Here is a 21681-nt window from a genome sequence, read left to right on the forward strand (position 1 = left end):
GATTGTTTTTCAAAATAAAAACCACTTATCTACATTACAGTGCCCTATCTCCTACATAATCTGTTGACAGAGCCTCTAAGATGTAGTTTTGGCTCAATTTCTTATTTTCACAAGGGAACAAAATACCCCATTTTGTTGCCCAATTTGTCCTGAGTGCGGCAATACCCCATTTGTGGTGAAAACTGCAGTTTGGGCCCATGGGAAGGCTCAGAAGGAAAGGACCACCATTTGGCCTACTGGGGATTTCCTGGTTCAAAGTCATGTATGCAAAAGCCCCTGAGGTACCAGTACAGTTGAAACCCCCCGAGAAGTGACCCCATTTTAAAAAAGACACCCCTTAAGGCATTCATCTAGAGGTGTAGTGATCATTTTGACCGGAGACATACACCCCATAAACTGTAATGTGGGTTCCCACAGGTACGGCAAGCAATACCCTACATGTGGCTGTTATCAGCTGCCTGGGCACACAGCAGGGCTCAGAAGGGAAAGATGAGAGGGATAAGCTGTGTGGAGTGCATCAGGGTGAGTAAAACTGGGGTAAATTGAAAATCAAAGTATGATAAATTTGAAAACACTCTTTCATACAGAGCCCTGGTTTTTCGGGACACGTGTCGCATTGATATATTGTGTCCTCCCTTATCCCCCTCTTATAACAGACTTTGCACCTCTTTTGACTTTTTCCCTTCTTGCCAGTTTGGGGAAATTCTCCTGGAAGTGTTGCCCTGGTACGATGCGTGTGGCCTCGCTTCCAGAAGTACTGGGTGCCCCCCCTGGTCCCTAAAAATTAGGTTCTTGATAATCACCTCTTGAAATTCCAGGAAAGTTCCCTCTGGCCTGCACATCGACGTAGCACGTATGCATTGTAAAATGCCATCTGTATGATGTGCCCGGCCAGCTTCTTATACCACACCGCATGGCGCTGTAGGGCTTCAGGACTTGATCTGACAAGTCCACCCCTCCCATTTACCTATTGTAGTCCAGGATGCAGTCTGGTTTGGGGGTGTCTGTACTGGTACCTCGTACAGGTACATGGGTACTGGTGTGGCCATGTATTGTCAATACAAGGACATCTCTCGTCTTGTACTTGACACACAATATGTTGCTGCTGGATTGTGCCCTGTTCTCACCCCTTCTGAGTGTTTGCCCAAGTAGAGTCTTAGCGAGGCCTCTCAGATTTCTTCTAGCAGTGCCACGTGCCGCAGGACTTCTGGAAGCGAGGCAGTTGAAGAGTGGGACGCTAGTATAAAAATTATCCAGGTAGGGGTGGTAACCATGGTCCAGCAGTGGGTGCACCAAAATCCACACAATTTTTGCAGAACTCCCAGTAAGGGGGGGGGGGGGGGCGGGGGCATTCTGGGGGCTGAATACTGCTGTCCTTCCCTTAATAGATCCAAAATTTGTAGGTATACCGTGATGCACTCTCGCACAGCTTATACATCTTCACGCCATACCTTGCCCTCTTACTCGGCAGGTACTGGCAGAATTGAAGCCTCCCTTTAAAATGTACCAGCTAGCTCCGATTCCTGCCATTACAGGTGGATGTCCGCTGTGAACATACAGCTGACTTCCACCGCTGATGACGCCGGATCAGCTTCTGAGCCGGCGCCATCTTGCCGGCGGCTACGGAAGCCAATCCGGCTCCGCCGCCGGGCTATTCTTGACCGGCTTCTGTGGTAGGCAGACTGGCAGGCCAGTATTAGGCCGCCGGTTACCTTTGCAGCCACTGGACCCCCGGCGATTTCATTCCTGGGGTTCCGATGAGCTGCAAACACCTTAAGTGCAACTATCGCGTTTGAGCACTGCATTTAAGGGGTTAATGGCGGGGATCGAAGCTAATTTCTGTCCCCGCCATTACAGCCGGATGTCAGCTGTACGATACCGCTGAGATCTGGCGCTGATGGCACTGGCTCCGCTTCTGAGCCGGTGCCAAACATTTGGTGTATGGATACTGCAATTAGCGGGAAGTCATGGCTTTCCATGGCGTACCCATACGGCAAATATCGGGAAGGGGTTAATAAAAAGGTTTTGAACAGGAGTATAAGATAGTTGGCTGGAGACAGACTTCTTTTGGGACACCCTTTTTGAATTTTGGTAATTCATCTGGAGCATTCTTCAGCAGTTATAGACTTTGGCTGTTGAACGGAAAACAGAATTCTCTACTGCTCTTAACGAATTGGTAGATGCACATACCGCTCAAGTGGTCGGTTCTTACGCCAATACCGTCAGTTTGTTTGTAACTTACGTGCCAGTGTGGAGAGCCGCAGGGATATGTTGTTCTGCAGTAGAAACAACATACTTCTGACAGCATTCATCTTTACGGGAGCAGCTAAAGGTTAAATCCTCTACAGTGCATTGCGCTTGGTCAGGTGCGTCGTGAGCCAATGTTCCTATATGAGGAGGAGGAGCATTCTTTATATTGGTTTGACACTTGCTAGAAGGAGAAGCTAAAGGAGTTGCTGTAGATGGATGCTTACCACCTCTGTTTTCAGCGGACATGGCAGAAGAGCAAGTTGAAGTTATGTTTCACCCCATGGTTCGTTCATCATGGAGAGACCTATGTGCCACACGCATGGCATGCTGTCAGCTAAAACTGTTTTGTGAAACTCCTTGGAAATAAGCAGTTAAGCTTCTTGGCCTTGTCTTTGCTTTCTTCTTGACCGTATTGGAAAGTACAGGACTAATAACCCTCTTGTGTTGATATACAGTGGTCAAATGACCATGGCAACAGGCGGTGATGACTCCAGTCCGAAGAGCACGCTGAAGCCCAAGAAGAAATTCACGTTCGCACCATGCAGTCAAATGGAAAGACGACGCTCTGTGCCTGCAAGAAAGGCCATTCTGTGCCAATGCAGTGGGCTTTGGCAGGCTGAAGCTTCCTAGTGGAGTGAGGATGGGAAAATGCAGCGATGTTTCAAATTGATGGGTAGGTCATCCATGTTGGATCAGTGGGTGTCTGACTCTCAGCACTCTTGCCATCCAGCAGTTTGAAGGGGCCACGACAATCATCTGAGCGCTGGGGTCCCTCAATTGTTTACATTTCATTTTTGTTCTTGCTTCGAAGGGACAACTTGCACAGCTGCTGAATAACTACATGGTTTTCATTTTTGTTTCTGCTTGTACATGTCCATAATGAAGATGCTGTGCTGCTCGTACCAGTTCTGCAACTGATTTTAAAACCGCTGATTGGCAGGGTTGCGCACAGTCTGACCGCCACCGATTTTAATATTGATGGCATATCCTATATCCATATATAACTGCAATACATTAGTATTTCAGTAGTATTGTGCAGTGTGTCGTGATTCTGACCAGCTCATTCGAAGACCTGCTTCTAGCACAGGGGTCTCAAGCACACGGGCCGCATGCGGCCCCTGAGGCTGTCATCTGCTACACGCAGGGAGTTGTGGGAACGTTCCTTCAGGACGTCAGTCCTCCGGCGAATGCTGAGCCCGCGGGGAGAGGATAGAGCGGTCGGAAGGAGCGCTCCTTCATGACGTCAGTCCTCCTGCGACTGCATTGGTGAGCGCTCCATTACGTCAGTCCCGAGTCCCGGACACATTGGTGAGCAGTGGAAGGACAGTCCCATGAAGTGAAAACCCCCTTTAGTAGCGCCCCACACACACCACTTTTGACAGCACTACACACCCCGGTCGAGGAGGGAGTCACAATGGAGCTACCTACATGGAAGGGGCATGTGGCGCTGTCAGCAGCGTGTGGTGTGTTGGGCCCATTCTAGAGCAAAGGAATCCCAGGCCAGTGCATCGGCATGCTCTGGCTTGGGATTCCACCCCTGTGTGGTACGATCTATAGGGGGGGGGGGGGGTGATCTGCAGTGGTTTGTGGCACTATCTACAGAGGGCAGTGTGGCACTATACAGAGGGCACTGTGGCACTACAGAGGGCACTGTGGCTCTATACAGAGGGCAGTGTAGCATTACAGAGGGCAGTGTGGCATTAAATAGGGCAGTGTGGGACTATACAGAGGGCACTGTGGCAGCAGCTACAGAGGGCACTGGCAGCATCTACAGAGGGCAGTGTGGCACTATCTACAGAGGGCACTTTTTAATTGGGGGATCGGACAGTATATTTTTACTGAGGGGGGGGGGGGCGGCAGCAGACTGTGTATGCAGCAGTGGCTGTACAGCGGTGGATGTGTAGGTAATAGTGCCCTGCAGAAGTGGATGTAGGTTATAGAGCTCTGCAGTTAGTAGATATAGGTAACAGTGCTCTGCAGGGGTGGATGTGGATGACAGTGCTCTGCAGTGCCCTCATAGACATACAATGTATGCCTATGAGGGCACTATAATTCCATGTGGCAGCAAACTATGATATATTTCTATGGGGGCAGTACAGGGTTGCTAACGGACATATTTTTCAATTCCCAGAGAACCCCTTTACAGTCATTAATGGCGTCGTCATCGAAAAATCGCAAGATTGCTGATGAGAAACGAATATTCCAGTACAAGTGGGAAAACTTATATTTTGTCACAGAGGTAAAAGACAGAGCCCAGTGCCTGATTTGTTTCCAGTTTGTCGCGGTGCTTAAGGACTACAATGTGCGTCGACATTACATGACGCAGCATGGAGAACAGTGTAATGCACTGTCTGGCAAAATACGTGATAAAGGTTCATCAACTGAAAGCATCGCTTAAAAAACAGCGAACCTTTTTCTCAAGTATTAAGTCAAGCGAATCTTCAGTAAAAGCGAGTTTTGTCCTTGGTAACATGATAGCAAAATCTTCAAGACCATTCACTGAAGGCCAATTCATTAACTCCTTAACGCTCAGTGACGTACTATTCCGTCATGGAAACCGCCCTGTTCGCGCTCCATGACGGAATAGTACGTCACGGGAGTAACGGCCATTTCGGCCGTCCTCCCGACACATACAGGAGCTGTGACAGCTGCGGTCTCGTACAGCAGCTGTCACAGCTCCTACAGCGGGGACCGATCGCTGTGTCCCCGCTGATTAACCCCTGAAAAGCCGTGTTCAATAGTGATCACGGCTTTTTAGGGGTTAAGCTGGCATCGCCGGCCTGCTACACGATAGCGGCCGACGATGGTGACTATGGCAACCGGACACCAAACAATGGCATGCAGTGTAATAGATTAGCGATCAGGACCTCCTGCCCTCAAGTCCCCTAGCCCACTAAAGTAAAAAAGTAAAAAAAGATGTGTAAAAATAAGAAAATAAAAACTTTAAAAGTAAAAGTAAAAATCCCCCTTTTTCCCTTATTAATAAAAATATATAAACAAACTATACATAATTGGTATCACCGCATCCGTAACGGCCTGAACTTCAAAATTATTTTGTTATTTATCCCGCGCGGTGAACGCCATAAAAGAAAATAATAATAAACCGTACCAGAATCACAATTCTTTGGTCACTTCACCTCGCAAAAAATGGAATAAGAAGAGATCAAAAAGTCGCATGTACCTAAAAATGGTATTGATGGAAACTACAGTTCGTTACGCAAAAAACAAGTCCTCGCACGACTTTATTGATGGAAAAATAAAAAAGTTCTGGCTCTTAGAATAAGGTAACACAAAAAGTAAATGATTTTTTACAAAACGTATTTTATTGTGCAAACGCCATAAAACATTAAAAAAAACTATAAACATCTTGTATCGCCGTAATCCTATCGCCCCCCAGAACAAAGTGAATGTCATTTATAGCGCATGGTGAACGCTGTAAAAAAAATAGAATAAAAAAGAATAGTAGAATTGCTGTTTTTTAGTCACCACGCCACCTAAAAATAGAATAAAAACTGATCAAAAAGCCGCATGCACCCCAAGAAAACTACATTGGATTCCTCAAGGGGTCTAGTTTCCAAAATGCTGTCACTTTTGAGGGGGTTTCCACTGTTTTGGCACCACAAGACCTCTTCAAACCGGACATGGTGCCTAATAAAAAGGAGGGCTCAAAATCCACTAGGTGCTCCTTTGCTTCAGGACCGGTGCTTCAGTCCATTACCGCACTAGGGCCACATGTGGGATATTTCTCAAAACTGCAGAATCTGGGCAATAAATATTGAGTTGCGTTTCTCTGGTAAAACCTTTTGTGTTATAAAAAAAAAGTGGTCTAAAAAGGATTTTCTGACAAAAAAGTCTATTTCACCTCTACTTTGCTCTAAATTCCCATGAAACACCTAAAGGGTTCATAAACTTTCTAAATGCTGTTGTGAATACTTTGAGGGGTCTAGTTTCTAAAATGGGGTGTTTCATAGGGGTTTCTAATATATGGGCCCCTCAAAGCAACTTCAGAACTGAACTGGAACCTAAAAAAATAAATAAATTAGGCAATACTTCGCTTCTTACATTATACTGATAATAAGCCGTGCCCACACCGAGATGACCCCAGTTTTGACCGTTTTGTATAAATGGAGACCCCTATTAGACCGTTTCAGTGCCCGGTTTTCCCAAGCACACACCCCCGAGAAGTGTATGTCAATTGATGAGTCCATGGTACATTTTATAGGGAGGGTTCAATTCCGCCAGTACCTGCCGGCTAAGAGGGCAAAGTATGGCGTAAAGATCTATAAGCTGTGTGAGAGAGCATCAGGGTATACCTACAAATTTAGGATATATGAAGGGAAGGACACCAGTGCTCAGCCCCCAGAATGCCCCCCCCCCCCCTTACTGGGAGTTAATGCAAAAATTGTGTGGGATTTGGTGCACCCACTGCTGGACCAGGGTTACCACCTCTACCTGGATAATTTTTATACCAGCGTCCCACTCTTCAACTGCCTCACTTCCAGTCCTGCGGCATGCGGCACTGCTAGAAGAAATCTGAGAGGCCTCCCTAAGACTCGGCAGGGCAAACACTCAGAAGGGGTGAGAGCAGGGCACATTCTAGCAGCAACATATTGTGTGTCAAGTACAAGGACAAGAGAGATGTCACACCAGTACCCATGTACCAGTACAGAGACCCCCCCCCCCCCCCCCCAAACAAGACTTCATCCTGGACTACAATAGGTACATGGGAGGGGTGGACTTGTCAGATCAAGTCCTGAAGCCCTACAGCGCCATGCGGTGTGGTATAAGAAGCTGGCCGGGCACATCATACAGATGGCATTGTACAACGCGTACGTGCTACATTGATGTACAACGCGTACGTGCTACATTGATGTACAGGCCAGACGGGAACTTTCCTGGAATTTCAAGAGGTGGTTATCAAGAAACTAATTTTTAGGGACCAAGAAGGGGGGGGCAACCAGTACTTCTGGAGGCGAGGCCACACGCATCGTACCAGGGCAACACTTTCCAGGAGAAGTTCCCCAAACTGGCAAGAAAGGAAAAAGTCAAAAGAGGTACAAAGTCTGCTATAAGGGGGGGATAAGGAAGGACACAATATATCAATGTGATACGTGTCCCGAAAAACTAAGGCTCCGTATGAAATAGTGCTTCAAAAGGTATCGTACATCTCTTGATTTTTAATCTACCCCAGTTTTACTTACCCTGATGTACTCCGCACAGCTTATCCCCCCTCGTCTTTCCCTTCTGAGCCCTGCTGCGTGCCTAGGCAGCTGATTACAGCCACATGTAGGGTATTGCCGTACCCAGGAGAACCCACATTACAGTTTATGGGGTGTATGTCTCCGGTAAAAATGCTCACTACACCTCTAGATGAATGCCTCAAGGGTATAGTTTTTAAAACGGGGTCACTTCTTGGGGGTTTCAACTGTACTGGTACCTCAGGGGCTTCTGCATTCATGACTTTGCACCAAAAAATCCCCAGTAGGCCAAATGGTGGTCCTTTCCTTCTGAGCCCTCCCATGGGCCCAAACAGCAGTTTATCACCACAAATGGGGTACTGCCGCACTCTGGACAAATTGGGCAACAAAATGGGGTATTTTATTTCTTGTGAAAATATGTAGTTTTGGCTGAAAATTTCTTATTATTGGAAAAAATAATTTTTGTTTTTAATTCCCAGCCCAATTCAAGTAAGTACTGTGAAAAAACTGTGGGGTCAAAATGGTCACAACGCCCATAAATGAATTCCTTGAGGGGTGTAGTTTCCAAAATGGCGTCACTATTGGGGGATTCCTACGGTTTTGGCACCTCAACACCTCTTCAAACCTGGCATTCTGCCTAAAATATATTCTAATAAAAAAGAGGCCTCAAAATGTACTAGGTGCTTCTTTGCTTCTGGGGCTTGTGTTTTAGTCCACGAGTGCACTAGAGCCACATGTGGGACATTTCTAAAAACTGCAGAATCTGGACAATACATATTTAGTAGTGTTTCTCTGGTAAAACCTTCTGTGTTACACAAAAAAATTGAATAAAATTGAAATTCAGCAAGAAAAATGAAATTTGCAAATTTCACCTCCACTATGCTTTAATTCCTTTGAAATGCCTGAAGGGTTAAAAAAAACTTTCTAAATGCTGTTTTGAATACTTTGAGGGGTCTAGTTTTTAAAATGGGGTCTTTTATCGAGGTTTCTAATACATAGGCCCCTCAAAGCCACTTCAGAACTGAACAGGTACCTTAAAAAAGAGGCTTTTGAAATTTTCTTAAAAAAAGGAGAAATTGCTGTTTATGTTCTAAGCCTTGTAACGTCCAAGAAAAATAAAATAATGTTCAAAAAACTATGCCAATCTAAAGTAGACATATGGGAAATGTGAAATAGTAACTATTTTGGGTGGTATAACCGTCTGTTTTACAAGCAGATGCATTTAAATTCTGAAATTCTATTTTTTTCCAAAATTTCTCTAAATTTTGCAATTTTTCACCAATAAACACTGAATATATCGTCCAAATTTTACCACTAACATGAAACCCAAAGTGTCACGAGAAAACAATCTCAGAAAGGCACAACAACCGGTCGTGACATTTTTAAAGAACTCGAAGGTTGTATTAACAGCAGGACTGCCATGGGATAAACTCGTGTCCGTGGCAACTGACGGTGCACCAGCAATGTGTTCTGAAAATGTTGGTGTTGTGGGTTTATTGAAAGCAAAACGAAACCAGCTTTCTTTTTCGAGTCCTTTCAGTGCAATACACTGTATTCTGCATCAGGAAGCGCTGTGTAGCAAAAGTCTAAAAATGAAAAAAGTTATGGACTTTGTTGTTAAGACGGTTAATTTTATACGTTCAAGAGGTCTTAACTATAGGCAGTTAACGTCGTGGTTTTTTTTTTTTATCCGATATGGACACTGAATATGGAGACTTGCTGGATCATACCGAGGTCAGATGGTTGAGCAATGAGGAGAAAGAAATGATCCAGCGCTGGTGGTGGTATTAAAAGGGAGATGAGAGTTCCATGTTTATTGGAAAAGTAGTAAAATCGAAAGGGAGACGCAGTCCCAAGATGCAAGTAGTCAGGATTTGAACCTGAGCCTACGCGTTTCGAACGCGATCTGCGTTCTTAATCATGGCAAGTAAGCCACCTTACTTGCCATGATTAAGAACGCAGGTCGCGTAGCGCTGGATCATTTCTTTCTCCTCATTGCTATTCTACACTGCGGGCCGTCGCGGGGATCCGACTGACGCTACCAGGAGGCGCAGACCGGTGAGCTGGAGGTTCTCTCCCTGTTTCTATCAGTCAGATGGTTGAGTCTGGGAAGCGTGTTGAAGAGATTTTTTTGCTTTAAGACCGGAGATGGCGCTTTTTATGGCACTAAAAGATAACGACGTTTTCCAACTTTCTGACCCAGCTTTTCTAGCTGATTAGCGTTTCTAACAGATGTCACAAAACACCTCAACGCACTCAACTTGAAACTTCAGGGCCCAAAGCAGATTACGATTATGTATGACCGTGTCAAGGCATTCAGATGTAAGCTGTCTTTGTGGGCCAAACAGCTGAAGTCTAGCAATTTGGCACATTTCTCTGCTATGCAGTCGATACGAGTTGAACCACAACATTACTCTGATATCATTTCTCAATTACTGCAAGAGTTTGATCGACGTTTTCATGAGTTCCGGGATCTTGAACCTGAATTTGCACTCTATGCCACTCCGCTTGTGGTAGGCGTTTCTTGCGGTTCAGAAGATCTGCAGATGGAGATTGTGGACTTGCAGTGCGACACTGTTCTTAAACAGAAGTATATGGACATTGGTGTTCCAGATTTCTACAAGTTTGTCTCTCAAAAGTTTCCAAAACCTGTTAATGCCGCTGCCAGGATCATGACCATGTTTGGCAGTACGTACGTGAACGGTTCTTCTTTTCAATGAAGATTAACAAATCAGCGTTACTGTCAAGACTTACAGATGAACATCTTCGTGCAACATTGCTATTGGCTACCACGCATGAGATCAAGCCCAATATTGACGTACTTTTGTCTGCCAAACGCTGCCAACTGAGCTGCCAGACTGCGTTTAGCGACACAAAGTGGAAAACTAGATTGTGTAAACTCACAAATTTCCAGGAAGTTTAGACATTTTCTTGTAAATCTCCAATAAAAATTCTTGAAACACAAATAACATTTTTGTATGGTATCAAATTTTTTTTGTAATGCGGCCCTTCAACTTCCCTTTTTTCAATATGCGGCCCATCTACCCGGCCGAGTTTGAGACCCCTGTTCTTGCAGGACTTACTAGGAGTGCAAAGATGGCAGACATAGGGGCCTTAATTAGGCCCACAGGCTGGCATTCCAAAAATCTGCACCCTGTGATTGCGTCATGGGGGAGCCAATGGGACTTTAACCCCTTCCCCCTGCTTGCATTCTGGGCCCGAATATCCAAGCCATTTTTTAAATTTTTCCATTGTCACATTCGAAGAGCTATAACTGTTTTATTTTTGCAGAGATTGGTTCGGAATGCACTAGATCAGAGTAGGTGCACGAATAGGGTCCCAACCCAATCGTATTGTGAAAAAGTATTCGGCACACTGAGTCGTAAGTATCAATTTCTTGAAATTTTTATTATCAATGCCAAGGGTTTGGTGCAACGTTTCGGTCAAAGGACCTTCGTCAGGCACTCGTTTCCCTGGTTACTGGTATGTCCAGATGATCGGCGCTGTGTGTCAGAATGGCGGGTTTCCGCTCCTTTTAGCGCCAAAAGGATCAGCTGTTTTGAAGAGACTGCAGCGCTCTTCCTCCATTTCCTTTACTACTTGCACTGAATCGCTGATACTCTGAACAGCCGCTACAACTGTATTACAGCCTCCTCCCCCCCCCCCCCCCCATTGAGGTGACTTGTAGAAGGCTGTAATACTGTGAACTGCTAAGAGTGTTGGTGATTCAGTTTGAGCAGTAAAAATATGAAGGGGAAGCCGCGCTCATACGAGTTCTGCTGCCCCTTCAAAACAGCTGATTGGTGGGAAGTCCGGGAGTCTGACCCAACCCGATCAGATATTGATGGCCTGTCAATTTTATGGGAAGAGACGAGTTCTTTTTATTTTATTTTTTTCATAAACCATTTTTATGAAGTTTGCATGTTTTACGGATGACATATTTCACCCCCGTTTTTATTATAGCTAAATTAGCCACAAAAGATAAGGCATTAACCCCTTCAGGACCCAGCCTGTTTTTGGCCTTCAGGACACATCCGATTTTTTTTCTTCAAATTTGACGTGTTACTTTGTGGTAACTTTGGAATGCTTTTACCTATCCAAGCGATTCTGAGATTGTTTTATCGTGACATGTACTTTGTTAGTAAAAAAAAATTTGGCCGATTAATTTTGGTATTTCTGAAAAACGACAAAATGTTGAAAAAATTAGCAAAACAGCATTTTTCGTTAAAACGAATCTGCTTGTAAAACAACTAGTAACTATTTTGTGTGGTATTACTAGCTAACATTTCCCATATGTCTACTTTATGTTTGCATTGTTTTTTTGAAGGTCCTTTTAATTTTCTAGGACGTTACTAGGCTTAGAACTTTAGCAGCAATTTCTCCTATTTTAAAGAAAATTTCAAAAGGTCATTTTTTCAGGGACCAGCTCCGTTTCTGAAGTGGCTTTGAGGGCCTTGTATATTAGAAAATCCCCAGAAGTCACTCCATTTTGAAAACTGCACCCCTCAAGTTATTTGAATCCGCATTCACAAAGTGTGTTAACCCTTTAGGCGTTTCACAGGAATTAAAGCAAAGTAGAGATGAAATTTAAAAATTTTATTTTTTTTGCCGAAATTAAGAGGTCTTGTGGTGCCAAAACCGTGAAAACACACCAAAAGTTACCCCATTTTGGAAACTACCCCTAGATAAATTCCTTGTGGGGTGTATAGTTAGCATTTTGACCACAGGTTTTTTGCAGAATTTAGTGGAATTAGGCAGTGCAAATGAGAATAGCCTTTTTTTTTTCTGAAAAAGCATTACATTTTTACAAGGAATAAAGAAAAAAAAGAAACACAACATTTGTAAAGCATTTTCTCCGGATTACGGCAATACCCCATATGTGGTAATAAACTGCTGATTGGACCCATGGCAGCGCTCTAAAGGGAAGGGGCGCCATTTGGATTTTGGAGCACGGAGTTTGCTAGATTATTTTTCGGTGCCATGCCGCGTTTGCAACGCCGTGGAGGGACCAACCGTCCGTCAAGGAATTTTTCTAGGGGTATAGTGAGCATTTAGACTCCACGGGTCTTTTGTAGAATTTATTAGAATTAGGCCGTGAAAATGAATATCACAATTTTTTTTCCATTAAAATGTTGAATTTTCTAATTTTCACAAGGGATAAAGGAGAAAAAAAAACAAACAATTTTTGTAAAGCAATTTCTCCCGAGTACAGAAATACCCCACATGTGGTCAAGTTTTTTTTCATTAGAAAAGAATTAACCCTTTCAGGACTGGTCCATTTTTTTGCTTTCTTATTTTGGTTTTTCACTCCCCGCCTTCCAAGAACCATAACTTTTTTTTTTTTTTCTTTTTCAGTCAGTAGAGTGGTGTGAGGGCTTATTTCTTGCTGGAGAAATTGTGGAATGTACTGGGAAACTGAAAAAAATAGGAATATCAGAAAAAAATCTGATTCCATTTTTTGGGGTTTTCGTTTTTACAGCTTTCGCCGTGTGGTTAAATACAAAAACAGCGATTTTTGGCGGTTTAAATTAAGTTTTTTACGGTGTTCACCGTGCGAGTTAAATAATGGTATATTGTAATAGTTCGGCCTTTTACAGACGTAGCGTTACCAATTTTTGTTTTTTTACATTACAGCGGATGGTGTGAATATTGCAATTTTCCACGGATATGCCGTTTTAGTGCATAATATATTGTGCCAAGTTTGTGCCACTGAAGACAAATACCTCATAAAACGTTAAGCGGGTTCTCCCGGATTTGGCGATGTCCTATATATGGGCGCAAACTGCTGTTTGGGCACGCTGCAGGGCTCAGAAGGGAGGGATGCCATTTTGCTTTTGGAGCGCAGATTTTGCTTGGCAGTTCTGTTTGGGGTATTGCTGGTATTTCAGTTTGGATTGTGGGGGAATATATGTAAGCTGTGCGGGGAACATCAGGGCATAATAAGAGGGTATAATAATGCGTTAAATAAGCAATAATTCATAGATATGTGGCCGTTGTCGCATTGATAAATTGCGCTCGATCTTATCCAATTTTGGAACACTTGCCACATTTTGCATCGCCATATTCTGGGAGCCAGAACTTGTTTTTCTTTTTTTTTTCTTTTTTCACCTCCGGACCTGTGTGAGGGCTTATTTGTTGCGGGATAATCTGTACTTTTCATTGGTACCATTTTGGGGTACATGTGTTTTTTTGTATCTTTGACAGCTTCACTGGAGCTGTGCGTGCGGGCGTGCGCTCACTCGTCAGCTCTTGGCAGACAAGCACGACAAGACTGAGAGGTCTCGCAAGAGATCAGTCTTGTCCTTGTCTGCCGAGAGCTGAAGAGTGAGCACGGGCGAGCGCACACACACACGGTCTCCTCTCTCCCGCTCTTTCTGTCACACTGTCCGTAGCTGATTGGACCGTGTCACAGCGTCATTACACGCCCCTTGCCAGTTACTCATCATTGACACTTCAGGTGGTTATTTAAATATCGGGCGCCAAATTTAACAGCACCGATATCTAAACAGGGAAAGATCGGAAACCTTTTTAAATTGCCCCAGGGTCTGTGCTGCCCTGCTCTCAGCTGCACATGTATGGGCAGGTTACAGGTTCCCTTTTGGGGGGATTTCATACCATGTTTTTGACATGGAAACCGCAACCAAAAAATGTCCGAAAATGCCTCCCATTGATTTTAACGGGAGGCGGGGGGGGCTTTTCCCACGAGCGGAAAAAGTCTCACGGGAAAAAGGAACATGCCCCATCTTCGGGCCTTTACGCCTCTGACCTCCCATTGACATCAATGGGAGGCAGAGAAAGCGTATTTGGCTGCGTTTTTTGCCCGCGCCGCTCAATGGCCGCCGCGAAAATCTGCGTGCTAGCAGAGCAAAATCTTCCTCCTGCAAAAATCTCTGTGAACCCAACCTAAGGCCTGATGCACACGACCTTAGACATGTGCACAGCTGTGACTTTCGGGCCGGCCGGCAGCGGACTGTCCGCTGCGAGCCGTCCGCAAATTGCAGGCCATGCACATGGCCGCGGCCATTATTTTCAATGAGCCTGGACCGCTGAACACTGCCGTAATAAGGCTTGCCCATTCTTTCTGCGGTGCAGGCTCCTGGGCCATGCACGGACCGTGGAAACCACGGTCGTGTGCGTGGCCTCATTGGAATGAATAGGGCCGCAATTCTCACGTGGATTTTCGGGGGAAATTGCGGCCGCAAAAGCACATTCGTGTTTATGGGGCCTAACACTATATTTTTGTCTTGTTTCTTTGTGTTATTGCAGGAGGGAAAACAACAATATTATATGTGATGACTTAAAGGAAGGTCAAAAGAGACCAATTCCTAATCCGGTCTGTAGTTTTGAAGATGCATTTCATCCATTTCCAGATGTTATGGCTGCACTAGAAACTGCTGGATTTGCAAGACCTACGCCAATTCAGGTAAATATTTTTTTTAATTTCCTGTTCATTGCCCACTTTTGTTTTTCATTTTATTCATAAAGGATTCCAAGAAGCAATTGTCAATAGAAGCATTGTTTTTATAGTAAATCCCGTTTGTCGGAGACACTTTAAAGAGTGTCCCTGAAACAGATCTCCTTCAAGGGTTATCTTCTTAATGCAGGAAAGCTTAGGGCTAGGTTTCATCGCTATTTGGGTAGTTTTCTGAGCGGGTGCCCTTCACAATACCAATGCTTAAAGGGGTTATCCGGGGACCAAAAATTGCATTGCAATAATATATTTATGTGAAACTAACTTACTAATATACTTTAATAAAAATTCTGTACTAAATTGTGCAGTTAAAACCTCATGAATTATTCAGGAAGTGCTGGAGCTTTTCTAATAATGACGCTCCGACACGGCCCCACTTGACTGAGCTCTTGCTTAATGTGCTGTTCGTGAAGGGTTTCTTATCTGATGCTCTGCCTGTGGACCCCACAACTTCTGCCCACGTCATTGTAACTGTCCATATATGGACAGTGACATAGGCAACAGTACTGGAGTCCCAGAGCAAAGCATCAGCTGATTCTCTGCTCGGGGACTCCATATATGGACAGTGACCTCTGCAGCAGTACTGGAGTCCCTGAGCAGAGAATCAGCTGATGCTCTGCTCTGGGAATCCAGTACTGTTGCCGACATCATTTTCCATATATGGACAGTGACTTGGGCAGAAGTTGTGGAGTACCCAGGCAGAGCATCATCTGATACTCTGCTTGGGGACTCCAGCGATAGGAAACCCCTGAATTGACCAAATATGGATGTCTGGAGCATTGCTGGAGTTCCGAGCAAAGCGCTAGCTGATGCTCTCCTCAGGACTCAAGCAATAGGCAATGTGACAGCCCCTTGCTGTCATGATCACGAACCGCACATAAAGCAAGAGCTCAGTCACGTGGGGCCGTGTCGGAGTGTTATCACTATTAGAAAAGCTCCAGCACTTCCTGAATAATTCATGAGGTTTGAACTGCAAAGTTTAATTAATAATTCTGTACTAAATTATATTAGCAAGTTACTTTCACATAAATATATTATTTCAATGCAATTTTTGGTCCCCGGATAACCCCTTTAAGGTTATGCTGTACCCAATCCCTGTATGCAAGAGATAGGGAATGGATAGGCCTTACTTTATTCCATCCTAGAAACCAATTAACCCATACCACAAATCAAATTGGAACGCTGCACCCTAACCCCAACAAAATCATGCAGCTTGAATATTCTTCATATATACAGGTTTTTCTTCAATTACTTTTTTATATTTTATATGAAGCCTATTGGAAGCAGTTGTAGTATGTAGTCTTTCTCCGTCTACTTTAACAATTTTATTTAGTATTTAAGAACCCAGTTCAACATTTAAAGGCTATGTAAAGCTTTGCGCACATTTTTTTTTATTTATTAGTTTTTATAAAACAACGTATTAGAGTATTTTATACAACTTTAAATATTTTTTTAAGAAAAAAACAATTCTACTTTTTGATACAGCTTTCATGTATCCTGGATAGATTCAGGTTTAAATACAAAATACATCTTCTGTCAGCAGCTTGATCCTGCATGCCAGACAAGCAGGACCCGTTGTCCTATCAATCACATCTACGTTCATCCCGCTTGACCTGCTGTTACCAAAGCAGTCAGTCCCGCTGACCTGACTGATCTGGGTTTGTGTGTATATATGTATCCAAGATGCATAGAAGCTGTATCTCGAAGTAAAACCATTTTTTTAATAAACCATTAAAGTTGTCTAAATTTCTCTAATCTGTTTTTATAGAAACAAGCGCTCAAAGGTTTACATAGCCTTAAATGTACAGGTCATTTATTTATTTATTTTTGTTGACCTGGCAATTAGACAAATTATGGAATTATGATGGTTAGCAGTCTGTCCTCTGAGCCTCGCACAATTAGGAAGAAAGGCCACCCCACAAGTCTGTTTCTTTTTTGTTTTTTAAGAATTGTTTTTTCTATTACTGAAATGGCTTTTTATGTTTTTTTTTGTTTTAAATCACTTTTCTTTTCTTTATGATCTTGACTTTTATTTGAAGTCTCAGGCATGGCCTATCATTCTTCGAGGATTAGATCTCATTGGGATTGCACAAACAGGCACTGGAAAAACGCTGGCATATTTATTGCCAGGATTTATTCACTTAGATCTTCAGCCAATGTAAGTTACTGTTGTCTTAATAATTCCAGTTATTTGTTCTATACATAACCTGCCAAACATTGTAGAATGTCATTCTGTTTCGGTAGTGATGGCACTTTAAAGCCTGACTCCACTGGATACTAGACATTTCACGTATATTTCAGTCTACTCCCCTGTGTTGTCATTAGTGATCTTGTAATCAGACATGTGAAGATTCATTTGGCATGCATGGGAAAGCTGGTGATCACTACCAAATTTCTGACTTTTTTTTGTGACAAAATAATGGCTCTACAAGGTGAAGTTTAAAAAAAAAATAAAATTTAAGATACGGGTGGTTTAATGGCCCTATATGAGGTTAAAAAAAACTATTCTGGGGATGTCAAAAACGGGGGTAAAATCTGAATTCACACAAGTTGATATTCGCTTGCCAAATAATATTTAAAATGTTACATACCAAGTAAAAACTGAAGCCTAAAATAACGTTCATAGTGTACAGTTTTCAAGGCCAAATGGGGGTTTGTAAGTGTTTAAAATGGAAGAAACGTTCTTATCAAGGTGCTGGTAATGTGGATGGGGAGCTACATTATTCCACCAAGAATAATAGTCCAGAGCATGTACAGATATTTCTTCAAAATTTTGTGGTTCCAAATTTCTGCACAGATTATTATTTTTGTTTTCTTTAATAAATTCATATTGAGTACGTTTGTATATAATTCAATTTTTGCTCCCCCTAATGTCTATTATTTTCTAACATTTGTATCTTATATTCTCTTCTAAATTTAGTCCCAGACATAAACGGGAAGGACCTGGAATGTTGGTTCTTGCTCCGACACGTGAGTTAGCACTTCAGGTGAAGGCAGAGTGTTCAAAGTACAGATACAAAGGGTTTGAAAGGTATTCTTTTAGTGTGTTATATTCGAGTAAATGTTTAAAGTATGTGAGGTCCCGTTCACATGACAGGGAAACTCAGCCATATGGCGGCCATTTATTTAACGGCTGTCACACGGCCGCAGTAAGAACAGAAGACCCCAAATGGGGCTATTCACATGGCCTATTTTTTTTATTTTTTTTACAGCCCAGTAAACTAGACCGTAAATGGAGCATGCCCTAATTTGGGCTGTTCTTCCGGCCGCACTGCTCCCACAGAAGTCTATGGGGCAGTGTAAAGCACGGCCATCACTTGAATGTGCTCCGAGTGACTGCCATGTCTACCGCAGCTTACTCTCTCCGCCTCACAGTGCGAAGTGCGTGTGAGGAGAACATTTATTTTTTCTCTTCCACAGCCCCCTTGTAGATGGCACCCCCCCCCCCCTCCTGTAGATGTCACCTGTCCGTCCTTACATAGCGCCACTGTAGCTACCTGTTGGAGCCGATGCTATGGCCGGGGATTCCACTTCAGGACTAGGGGACCGCTCCAGAAGTCCATGATGTCACTATCCATATATGGACAGAAGTCAGGGACTTCTCCTGGAGCGGTCCCCTACAGTGACGTTATCTACAAGAAGGGGGGTGCCATCTGCGGGGGTGCTGTGTACAAGGGGGCAGTGTGTGGCCCTACCTGCGAGGAGGGGCCGTGTGTGGCCCTACCTACGAGGGGGGGCCAGCGTGAGGCCCTAAATTGACAAATTAAATTCATTTGTTTTTAAAACTGACAAGGAAAAAAATGGATCAAAATCGACAGTTAAAAACAGTAACGCGGCCCGGAAAGGATGCAAAACTGTTGCTTTTATCGTCCGAAAAACTCTGATCCTGTCATGTGAACAGGACCATAGATACCGTAGCCGACTCTGTTTTGAGTGCTATTTTATATACATGGCACTCACCCAATCTGAAGTCGCATAGGGCTAAGATGGGTTGCATACTACCTGATTTAAGTAACTAATGATTTCAGGGGATGTCTGTATTTTGAATCTATATGTATAGTGACATTGGATTATTTATACAGTATTTGCCATTGTGTGTGTTCCAATAATGTTACTATCATGATATACTTCATTGTGCACGTCTAAAGTTATTTTATGTAAATTTCCCGTAAGTCCCTCATGACCGCACCACATGAGGTTGTCCTATTGACCTCTATGGGGACAGAGGTTGGAAGGCCCCAGAACTTGCCAGTGTTCTTCCTGTCCCTACAGGGGACAGGTTCAGAGAGACTCCGCTACTCAGAACATAAAGCGAGGGGCAAGATCGGGGAGCCAGGCTTCTTCCTTCCCCCATTTAAATATTGCTTCAAGCTAACACCCCTCACGGGAGAGGTCCCTTCGCTCCAAAACCCTGGTTGCTATCCTGAGTCCAGGCTTAAAAGGAATTTGTCCGCAACAGACCTCCAGCAGCATGGCTTAAGGATGTGGCTATTTTGGGGAAGACCAAATATCCGGTCTTTTCCCCCAGTTTCCTGAGTATCGGAAAAAGCGGAAGTGGTGGCTGGCGCCGGCATCTTGCAGTATAGATGGCAGCGTCAACGGAAGTGATATCGGGCACTTCCAGTCTGCGGCCATCTTGGGGGGTGAGTGGGAAAATTCAAAATCTTCTCCGCTATAAAAGGGACCTGCATGATAACTTGTTGGGTACTAGCAGAAAAATTACTCTGAAATCTGAAAATTTGTTGGAGACTATCCTTTTTGGTACCCTGTGCGTTATGGATCCTTCCCGATCAGATGGTATTCTGGAGATGTCCCTCCTAAGGTGATGGGGTACTACTCGGTTTACTCTTGTACAGGTATTTTACCTCCCACCATCCCCTCCTAGTCTTCCTTTTCCTAAAAAAAAAGAAAATCGAAAAATGGGCTACCTGTGAGAATAAACTGCAGGCTAGACATAAGATGCAATTATGCCAGTATTGCATAGTAAATTTATTGGAGGAACAGCCTTTGTTTATGTCCGAACCAAGGACTATAATACAAGAGGAAATTAAACAGTCAGTGGCCTCCCTTACACCACCTCAAGAGACTCCATCTATGTCCCAGAATGGAAGTAGATCAGAAGTGGGGCCCCGTGCTCAGGAATCCGACTCAGAGCAGGAATGCCTTCCTCTGTCTGAAGGTGAATTAGAAGAGGTTGAAGAAAAGATTCCTTCATCCTAATCCTCACAAGAAAAGAAGTTCTATTTCTCTTCAGAAATGTCGGATACCCTGATACAGGCAATTAGAGAACTTTGGTATTCAGGAAGAAGATCGAACATTCCGTCTTGGCTGGAATGGGGCTGGAGGCCTTGCAGAAAGGAAAACAAGTCTGTCCTATAAATGAGACCCTCCTTAATCTTCCCATTCTGAAAGTATAATTTTCATAAGAGGCTATTTATCTTACGAGAATTAAAAAAATAGGCTTCGCTTTTACGCTGAAGACACAAAACCCTGGGATACCTTCCCAAAATAGCCATCCCGGTAGCAAGTGTGGCAAAAATTACCGCAATCCCCTTTGAGAATTACTCACAGCTAAAGGATCCTATGGACTGCAAGGCAGACTGTCTTATAAAAAGAATGTGGGAATCGTCATCTGCCTTAATCTCAACCAACATTGCGGCTACGTCAGTCGCAAGATCTATGCTTATATGATTTAATCAATTGGAGAACAATTTGATAATGAAAACTACCAGAGAAGACGTACAGGAAGCCCTTCCTCTACTTAAAATGGCAACAGGGATTTTGGCAGATGCATCAGCCGAGTCGGTCAGGTTCTCTGCCAGGAATGGGACTCTATCAAACGCTGCTAAAAGAACGTTGTGGGTCAAAACATGGACAGGGACACCAAATCAAAATATAAGTTATGCTCTATCCCTTTTTCGACATCGTTGATGATTGGACCTGTCCTGGATAATATGTTGGAGAGCGCAACTGATAAGAAGAAAGGGTTTTCAGAAGAAAAAAACAAGACTGCTCCGTTTATGAGATTGGACTCCTTTACCTCTATAGGTTGGTTGTTGACAGTTGCTGGAATTACTCAAAAGGGAGTGTGGGGGGGGGGGGGGAGCTTGAGGATTTCTTAACCCCAGTAATTCATTTCAACCCATAAAACAATGACGCCGGGAGTGTGGGAGATGACGACGACTCCTACACTTAGATTCAGAGTGGACCAAGATAAACCAGAATCCCTGGGTGTTACAAATTATCAGAGGGGCACAAAATAGACTTCCTCCAGAAAGATTTCCTGTAACTTCATACCAACCCAATAATCTTCAAGTTCTCATCAGCGATGTTCAAAAACTTCTACCAATAAAGTCGATCTCTCCTGTGCCACACAACGAAGTAAAGTCCATTCAAAAATAATTTTGATAAAAAAACAGAACGGATCTTACAGGACAATCCACCTCAAAGGATTAAAGTCCTTTCCTCCTTGCTTGTTGTTCTTCTTGGATTCCTGGCCCCACTGCTGCCTTGCTCCAGCCTGCTTCTGCCGTGCTTCTGCCTTGCTTCAGTTCCGTTTATCCTGCGTTGCTCTGCCCCTGGCTTGCTTCTGCTCCGTGCTCCCGTTTGTATACTCCACTACTTCCTGATCCTGACTGGCTCATTCACCGCTCCGTTTCCTCGCGGCGTTCCGTGGGCTACTGTATTCCCTTGCGTGTTCCCTGTTTGTACTCCCTTGCACTTAGACAGTGTAGGGACCGCCGCCAAGTTGTACCCCGTCGC

The 21681-nt window shown here is 43.8% G+C and overlaps 1 protein-coding gene across 2 annotated transcripts in view; it reads left to right on the forward strand.

Moving 5' to 3' along the window:
- The window catches only part of DDX43 (DEAD-box helicase 43), a 246015-nt gene that overhangs the window by 57934 nt on the left and 166400 nt on the right, over positions 1–21681 (forward strand). For both annotated transcript variants that reach the window (XR_012883166.1, XM_075862031.1), the window contains exons 6-8: positions 14715–14871; positions 16959–17077; positions 17840–17950. Coding sequence is in view for 1 of the 2 variants with exons in the window: in XM_075862031.1 (XP_075718146.1) it covers positions 14715–14871; positions 16959–17077; positions 17840–17950 (387 nt within the window). In the remaining variant the exon portion in view is untranslated. The remainder of the gene's footprint in view (positions 1–14714; positions 14872–16958; positions 17078–17839; positions 17951–21681) is intronic.

The sequence above is a fragment of the Rhinoderma darwinii genome, chromosome 4 (assembly GCF_050947455.1).
Source record: "Rhinoderma darwinii isolate aRhiDar2 chromosome 4, aRhiDar2.hap1, whole genome shotgun sequence".
Classification (NCBI taxonomy): domain Eukaryota; kingdom Metazoa; phylum Chordata; class Amphibia; order Anura; family Rhinodermatidae; genus Rhinoderma; species Rhinoderma darwinii.